The following is a 9,365-nucleotide window of genomic DNA, read 5'->3' on the forward strand; positions in this document are numbered from 1 at the left end:
AAAAATAAATTATAAAAGTTTTATAGAAAAATACTATTTGTATCCTTTTGAGTAATTTTAACAAAAGCACTTTCAATTCTATAATATCCAAACAATTTTTTTGTAAAAGCTGTTTTTATATAGATTCATCGAAACACAAAATCAAACTGTTTTTGCTTTTAACTTCTGCTCTTGCTTCTGTTTATTTTTTTAAGTCAATCCAAACAGGCCATTACTCATTTAGTAAAAGAACTTCTTGTGTCAAGTGAAACATTTATCCCTTTGTTATGTGGCATTAATGTCATTATTCACCTTGCAACAAATTCGATCTTCCATAAACAAACAACATAATTTTCGATCCACTATTATTGTATGCTATATCATGGTGAAATTGAAATTCATGGGTATGAGCTCTATCCATTTCACCGGCAGCTAGCCAATTTCTTTACCAGAGCTTTGGGTCGTGACTAATCTGATGAGTTATTGGGCAAGTTAGAATTATTAATATCCATGCTCCAATTCTTGAAGAAGAACGACGTTTATTTCAGTTAGAAATTTTAGAAGAAAATAATAAGATTGTAAATGCATATAAATGCATATATATTGAGAAGTTGGAGAATAACACCTAAATCAATAGAAATGCATATATATATATATATTGAGATATGAGGACGCTTGGAGGAAAAATTTATGTATAATTTTTTTTTAAAAGCAAAGCTTAAAGAATATTTAAAGCTAACAAAAATTAGATGCAATTTTAATTCCTAAAATGCTAGAAAATATGGATAGCCACAAGGTTGTTATTCTTATTAATATAGAACAAACATATGTGTTTCAATTGAGTTATCCCCTAATATACTTCTATCATATTTACCTCTAAGCGACGGTTAAGGTGTTGATTAAATATAATCAACACTGTGCTGATAGCAAAGTAATATATATGAGACAACATATTATATATTAATGTACAACACACCTATAAAAATATATCTCACATGTTTGCAAAAGTCATATTTATGTCATTTGGCCGCGCGTGATGTCGACATCACACGCTGTCACGCGCAGCCACATGCCGCCATACGATAGAAATAACGACTTTTACATATATGTGGAATATATTTTGTCAATAAGATAAATACAGGACAAAAAATGATAATAGTGTATACGTAAGGGATATTTTTTGCAATTTTCCCCATGTATTATATATTTTTCTAAGGTGACAATTAAAAGACACGAGTGATAATTGACCATAGGTACCAGATACTAATTCCAATATTCTCCTATCAAATATTCTAGTAGTAAAAATATCAATTAAAAAACTTTATTAAAAGAATATATCTATTAGTTTTGAGGTGTTTTGATGTCAATATAAAGTACTATATATACATATATATATTAATCTAGGATCAAGTCCTCAGCCTTGTTTATCGGTGTTAATAAGGAAAAATTTCCTTCTAAGTCCTATGACCACAGCTACTGGAATATGTTAGAAAGCCTCCGCATCCAGCTCCGCCTCCATCTAAATCTCCACTTATGTTGTGGGCACCCCTTGCACATATACTGAATGTTCATCTTGGCCTAGCAAGTTCCTGGACAGCGGGGAGTATGAGAATAGACACAAACATTATTAGAAATATTAAGTTATTGTATATTACATGACATAGGTCATGACCTAAAAGACATTTTAGAAGCCCATAAAGGTTCATTTACAGGCCAAGGCCATAAAGGCCTATATGAGATCCTAACAACATCATGGCATGCTCAATTATCTCTTAATCTAGCAATGTTAGGCTCTCTAACCATTTTTGTAGCTCATCATATGTATTCCATGCCCCCTTATCCATATCTAGCTACTGACAAGGTTGGCTTTAAGAATGAGTGATTGCCCTTTTTCGACCCTTACCGCCCAACCTGAGAATGGACAACTAATGTGTTCCACTTATTGAACAGGGTTCTATGGTCTAAAAAAATAAACCATTTGTACTTTAAATTGTATAGTTTAAATGATGACAAATGTTATTTATGTTTATTTATATTACAATATTTTACTTTATACATTATTTCATCGAAAGTAGTCTCTTCTCTTCATTCTTTCTTGTTTACAGAATAGTTTATGTATATATGTACATCTTATTCTCTGTTATGGATTTATGTGCGTAAAAAGGAGTATTGAAATTGCAGAAGCAGATTGAAACACAATTGAAGCACAAGTAATTATTAAATTATAGAAATATGAAAAGAACACAAGATTTACGTTGAAAATCCAAAATGAGAAAAAATAACGGGCGATAAGGAATCCACTAGATGAATCGAATAGTTAGAATCCTTAATGATTCTCACTCTCACTCAGCCAAAAATGTCCCCTACATCAATATTTACCCAAAGGCTACATTTTGAACTCCTAAAAAGAAAGGTAAATCAAATCGATAGTAATCACTAATATATGGGAATTTGGAGATATAGTATATTGCGAAAATCACTCATTGATCACACCCATGATTACATATTTTATACCAAGTCAAATTTTCCATGTTTGTCACGCTCGTGATTAATGAGTAAAGAATCATTAAAATATTTATAAAATAAAATATTATAATTTTAGTTAAAATAAAGAACATATGTCACTCTATTTAACTGATGAGGCGGGGCGGAAGGGGCTGGCACAACTACATACTCCGGGTTTATGAGAAGATACCTTTGTAGAGAGTGAAATCAGATATAAAGAAGAGATGGATACATTTCAAGTTCAACAATGGATTAAATTTGCTTGCTTGTTGGTAAAATATAATATTATATAAATATCAATTATTTAAAAGTATTCTTAAACAATTATCGAGTGGAAATTAATGAAATGGATATTGTTGTGTGTATAAGTTGTAAAACTCAAAATATTTAAGAAGCGAAAAAGATTTAACATAAAACACTTGATTGAGTCTTAAAAAAAAAAAAGAACAAAAAAATGTTAAAGCACGACATACCCTTTTAAATAAAAAGGATTGTGGGGGCGTTTCTTGTGTGTTTTGTAGTGCTCAATTAGATGACCTAGAACTTGAGTAAAAAAATTAAACTTGCAATTATCGAGTCTTACATTTTAAAAATGATAAAGGCACTAGGTAACCTCATTAAGCCTTTCTTTATCACCCAACACAATGTATTCCCCTAGTTAGCCGATTTGAGCCTTCTTAGCCTATTTTTTATTTTATAATAAACCGTTTTTTAGCCTCACACCCTTCTTTCGATTAAGCCTTCTCCAATTTGAACCCTATGTTAGAAAGAATTACTTTAAGTTCATGTTGTGATGCACTTTATTTCTTCGGCGTTAGTTAGAAATAAAATTTGGGTACGAATAAGTCATAGCATGCAGGAATGACCATGGGTAGTGAAGGTATCACTACAAAAAAAGTTATATTTGTAACGGAATTCCGTCCCTAAAGTTCATGTAGCTAACGCAATTCCATTCCTAATTCCGTCTCTAATGTTATTAGTAACGGAAAAAGTAGATTTAGAGACAAATATTTTGTTACAAAAATGATGTTTTCTTGTAGTGTATATATATATATATATAAAGGCAAAAATAACAAAATAAAAAAAATAAAAAAAATAAAAAAAAATCAAAACAAATATTAAAAAAAGAAAAAAAAAATTCCAAAAAAAAAAAGATTTACCTTGATGAAGTATTATTATACAATTATATTATTGAAGTTTGGGTAGTGAATAAAGTAAATGTTTCATTATTTATGCCGATTTATTTTTCATGTGCTAGCATCGTATTCTTATTGTGTTCTTTTCTGACATACTTAGCCGTTGTTTATCCTTGTTTTCCTACCCTTGACCATAAGCCCCGCTATAACCCTTATTAAAAGTTCCTTTGATTCTTTATATTATACTCGAATATCTTTAAGTAAGGGAGATTTGATATTTACTCAAGTCTATAGGATAATCTTTTGTTGCACTGCCTGAGTGTTGAGCCATTTATACAATTATTTCTTCGGAGAACATGTGTGTATACACTTTATCTTGTGAGGTTAACTTGGCTTTATATGTTGAATTTCGGATTGGATTGGTTGTGTTGGATTCTCTTGTCATATTGAGTCGCTTGCGATTTCTTTGACTTATTTCGAATCCATGCTTGAGAGCAAGCATGATCTACATGTGGGGAGAATTGATAGCTCGAAATTGCATGCGTTAAATGTTCATATTATATGCGATATAAAGAAAAAATAGGCTAAGAAGGCTCAAATGGGCTAACTAGGGGACACTACAAAAAACTTGGAGTTTAGTGAGGGAATTATTCCCTCACTAAAAGATAAAATCCCCTACAAAACTTGATTTGTGAAGGAATTTCTAAGGCAAAACAAGCCTTTGCAAATCCTTTTGTTGCAACACTTTGCGATGTTTTTCTGTCTATCGCAAAATTATAGCGAGGGATTTTAGTGAGGAATTTTTCTAGGGATTAATTACAATTTATTTAGTGGTTATAGAGGATTAAATTCTTTGCTAATTTTCTCGCTAAAATCCTTCACTAATTCTCTTTCTAATTCCCACATTAAATCATTCACTAATTTCCTTGCTAATTCCCTGACTAAATCCCTCACTAATTTCGTTGATAATTTCCTCAATAAATCCCTCGCCAATTCCTTTCCTAATTCCCTCTGTAAATCCTTGCTAGAATCCCCTGCTAGTTCTCTCGTTAAATCTGTTACCAATTCCCTTTTTAAATCCCTTGCAAAATTCCTCATTAATTCATTCTACCAATTACAATCAAATTACAGTAAAATAATTTCGATAAAAAAAAATAAATTAATTTGATTCCAAATAAATTACCTTTAATCTATTTCAGCTAATTATTTAAAATATATTATTTTAAAATCAATTTCAGCTATTTCAAATAAATTACAAAAACAAATTAAATTAAACCTATTTCAACAAATTCAAAATTTAAAAATCAAATTAAACCAATTTCAATCAAAATACATGTCAATTTCAACATATTCCAAACAAAAAACATTAAATCAATATATTTCAACAAATTTCAAGCAAATTATATTCAAGAATTTCAACTTATTCCAAACAAATCACATTCAACTAATATCAATCAATTACAAACAAATTATATTTAACCATATCAACCAATTTAAAACAAAATATAATTAAATAAAGCCAATTTCAAACAAATTATATTTAATCTATTTCAACCAATTCCAAAGAAATTATATTCAAGCAATATCAACCAATTCCAAGCAAATTAAATTTAATTCTAAAAACTAAACTATTAACAATCATATAGACAATCATGTTCCACAAGAATAAAGATTCAACAATGTAATCAATTATTGTTTCAATAAACTAAAAATAACAGTATTTAATGTGTCTACCAAAGCAAAATATAAACATCAATATACCTAATGCATCCATAACCGATAAGAGTATTTATTATGTCTCTTAAAACAAAATATAAACATCAATATACCTAATGCATCCATAACCGATAAGAGTATTTGATATGTCTTCCAAAACAAAATATAAGCATCAATATACCTAATGCATCCATAACCGATAAAAATATTTAATGTCTCCCAAAAAAATATAAAATTCAATATATCTAATGCATCCATAACCAATAAGAGTATTTAATGTCACCCAAAACAAAATATAAACATCAATATACCTAATGCATCCATCACCGATAAGAGCAACGCCTGCATCAAGAATCAAACAATGTAATCAATGATTGTTTCAATAAACTAATTATAATAGTATTAATATGTGTACCAAAATAAAAAATATAAGCATCAATATACAAAATACATACATCCTATGATAGAAAAAGCACCTGCATCAAGAATCAAACATAGATGCATCTAGCCGAGGTTTACTACAATTTTCTTTATACGCAGCATGATCCAATGTAGCAAATAACACTACTTCTAATAAGGGATGATAAAATGCCAAACTTGTTCAAGTAATCTTGATATGTGGTTGTATGATGCTCCTCTAATTTAGTACACATATATATAATAAATGAAAACATATATACCTATTTGCCATCTGATTCTGATGCAGGTACCAGTACATCTGGCAACCTGAGGTGTTGTCCACTGAAATCGAGGGAACCAACCCCTGAAAAAAAGTTAGGATGTTGGATTGAACAAATTCAAGATATATAAAGTCAATCCTTTAAGTTATCCTTACTTACCTGGCACTGCACCTCCACAACATTACAGTTGAGAATCTCACAAGCAGCCACAACATCCTAAGATGGAATTTAAAAGAGAAGTAAAGTTCAAATGTATAAGCTATATGTGCAATCATCGGTCAATCTATCAAGAATCAAATCATAATAGTATTTAATATATGTACCAAAGCAAAATACCAATATCAATATACCAAATACATACATCATGCGATAGGAGCACCTGCATCACCGTTAGGGCCACGGCGGTTGAAGTCTGCTCGTAACCTACGGAGCTCCTCCATAATGCTGAGGTTTTGATTGACGATGGTTTGGTGGATTTGTTCAATACTCTCCACCCGATCATCCATATGGTGAACATAATCATCAATATTCTGAAGTCGATCATTGAATTTAGTTTCCATTTGTTGGAGGCGCTGATCAATGTCTACAGTGGCCGAAGAATAAGCATAGCTCATGAAAGACGATCGATTAAAGGGCACTGTACTCGCTAAAGACCCGAGCCTGAATATCCGATTTTTTTTATCCCATGGAACCAATTTTAGAAACACCCTGCAGATATCAACCCTGGTAGTGCCTTGCTGTGTCAGGACCCCCACAATGGCATCCAAATCCTCCTGGAATTATCAACAACTAATGTAATAAACATTAACTGAAAATAAAATGTGTTATTTATATTATATTGTGATATATTTAGTTTATAGATAACATACAGCAATCTTAGATGCTTTCGGATTTACATATTCAATCCGGTTGTGTTTCTTCGTATGGGCCCAAGCATACATTTCAGTTATATTCAATCCCTGCATTAGAATTGAGAATATAAAATGATTGTTTATGAATCAATATTTATTTTAATGTTATAGAATTACATACCATCTTCTTGGCCATCTCATAAAACGACCGAGACCCTCCTGTATGCGTAGCCTCAGGTGTAATATCTGGAAGACCCCGCCGCCTATTTTTCTTTGCAATCTCCAATTTCTTTTTGGCATCATTAGAGCTCCAAACCCTTCTCCATTCAGCAAAGACCTCCGGGTTGAGAACTTCCTCGACCTTTTTGTCTTTTTCATGCCGGATGCCATGCAACCACTGGTTGTATGCATTTTGGGCCTTTTTTTTGTACACACATAGGACTTTCTTCTCATTAGTGGAGTCCTACATAACATGCTTCTGCAACAACATAATATAACGAATTAGTAAATATAAATTAAATATATATGTAATATTTATTATTCAACCAAATATTTTACCTTCATTTCCTCTTGAGACCACTATTTGATGTTTGGCGGAACTTTCATCCAAGTAGTACCTTGATGATGGATGGATGAACGAAAGATATCCCGGAACTCCTTTGAGGCTTCTTGAGGCCACAGGACACTGCAATAATTGAATGTTAAATGTTTTACACTTAAACATATGAATTTGACATATATACCTTCCATTTGGCTCTACATTGATCTTAATGCAGTTATCAGTGATAGGCGCTATCGTTGGAGTTGATCCTACAATTGGTATCAAATTATTACAAAATAAACAAATAGAAAATAAATATTATTTATATACTAAACTGAAGCTACAATGGATCCATATGAATTCGTAGAAGACGATGCACGTGTACGAATTGTAAGTAGTATGATAATTCTTTATTTTATATTAATATGAATAAAGACAAGTTCTTGCCAAATTACCGCCATGATTGGTCGGGTGCACCTCATCCGTATTTTCTATTTGTTGCCCTCGTCCTCTCTCTTGTCTCCCCTCAACATAAGCTCGGACAACCTCTGATATCTGTCGGTCAATCTCCTCATCTAATTTTTATTATACCTTATAATAAAAATTATAACTTTATTAAATACAATAAAATTATAAAAATCTGCACTGTATTGACCTATTCATATGAAAAATCATCTTCATCGCTAGTCTCCTCCATGTAGTTAGTCTCAAAGTCAGATGTTTCAAGATAAACCTCTTCATCGGTGTCAAATAGATCTGAATCCTCCAATGGTATTCCCCCAACACCTTCAAGAGACACTAAATTCAAATTATATCCAGTAGTAACCCCTTCAATGGCACACGGCTCAACAATTGCATCTTGGTATGTTTCATGTACGGGCACAATATATGTATCACCCTTCTTTACTTCAATCCAACCACGAGGCTTGACTCGACATACAGCCAACCAGTCTTCCTTGTCTTTTTTTAGACTTGGGAATGGTATATAAGATACTTGAGATGCTTGCATGCCCAATATAAAAGGTTCGTAACTCCGAAGATTTTTTCGTTTATTTACCTCTATTAGATTGTATTTCTTATTTTTTTTAGTGCCCAAGCCACTCGTCGGATTGAACCATTGACAATTGAAGACCACACATAGGAAGGGCTGGAAATTCAACCTCCATAATTTCTTGGAGTTTCCCATAATATACTAAGCCTCCCCCATCTATGCAAACACCACAATTGTACGTCTCCTTGGTAGAACCATGCTTTTCTGTGTGGAATCAGTATCCATTGATAAAACATATGGAATATGTGATTACCTCCACCAATGGACCATGTGCAATATCTTTGAAAGTTTGATCGATATTGACGTGATTTGAAACCTACATTACAAATAATTATTATTCCATGTAATGTTTAGGAAGTTAACTTGTTGAAAGAATATTCATTCAATTAAAGGTGTGGTTTACTTACATATTGAGCAAACCAACTAGAAAAATGAGCATGAAGTTCGGAGGCAAGTTCAACATCAGATATTGAGGGATTTGCCTGCCTTAATGTTTCTTCAAATAGCCTATAGAGAATATTATAGTTAAGATACTTATTCAAAATATTATTGAAATCAAATTTGATTTTAAATGATATACTTAGAAAATAAATGGTTCAACTTCAGGACAATTGAGCAAGAAGTATGTATGGATCGACTTTCTTTCTACAGGCGTAAGAAATCGCTTTTTTCCTTTTCCTTGCAAGCGTGCAGGATGATTGAAAGCTGTAATAGTTGCACATCGTTGCAAACAGGGGCCACCATCATCTTGTCTCGACACATTTATTGTACGCGTGTGCACATGTTGTTCAAAATAATGTGAACAAAAGAATCCAGCTTCTCTTACGAGAAATGCATTAACAATTGATCCCTCGACATGTGCTTTATTTTTTACCATTTTTTTCAGACGATTCAAAAATCCGTGAA

At 31.9% G+C, this 9,365-nt stretch overlaps 1 protein-coding gene across 1 annotated transcript; it reads right to left on the reverse strand.

Annotated features, from left to right (window-relative positions):
* Positions 1-5,554: 5,554 nt before the first annotated feature.
* On the reverse strand, positions 5,555-7,617 carry LOC127250926 (uncharacterized). The gene is made up of 8 exons (XM_051274404.1): positions 7,611-7,617; positions 7,485-7,552; positions 7,049-7,330; positions 6,886-6,975; positions 6,378-6,789; positions 6,176-6,232; positions 6,017-6,099; positions 5,555-5,678 (listed from the first exon to the last, which is right to left on the reverse strand). Exons 1-5 carry the CDS (start codon positions 7,615-7,617, stop codon positions 6,379-6,381), a joined length of 858 nt encoding a protein of 285 aa, XP_051130361.1. The 3' UTR covers positions 5,555-5,678; positions 6,017-6,099; positions 6,176-6,232; position 6,378.
* Positions 7,618-9,365: the final 1,748 nt, after the last annotated feature.

The sequence above is a fragment of the Andrographis paniculata genome, unplaced genomic scaffold (assembly GCF_009805555.1).
Source record: "Andrographis paniculata isolate CXL003 unplaced genomic scaffold, ASM980555v1 Contig38END, whole genome shotgun sequence".
Classification (NCBI taxonomy): domain Eukaryota; kingdom Viridiplantae; phylum Streptophyta; class Magnoliopsida; order Lamiales; family Acanthaceae; genus Andrographis; species Andrographis paniculata.

Coding starts and splice junctions, on each gene's coding strand:
- LOC127250926 (XM_051274404.1), bottom strand. Junction 6,976..7,048: donor ATGAGATGGCCAAGAAGATG/GTATGTAATTCT, acceptor ATTCTAATGCAG/GGATTGAATATAACTGAAAT. Junction 6,790..6,885: donor CGAAAGCATCTAAGATTGCT/GTATGTTATCTA, acceptor TGATAATTCCAG/GAGGATTTGGATGCCATTGT.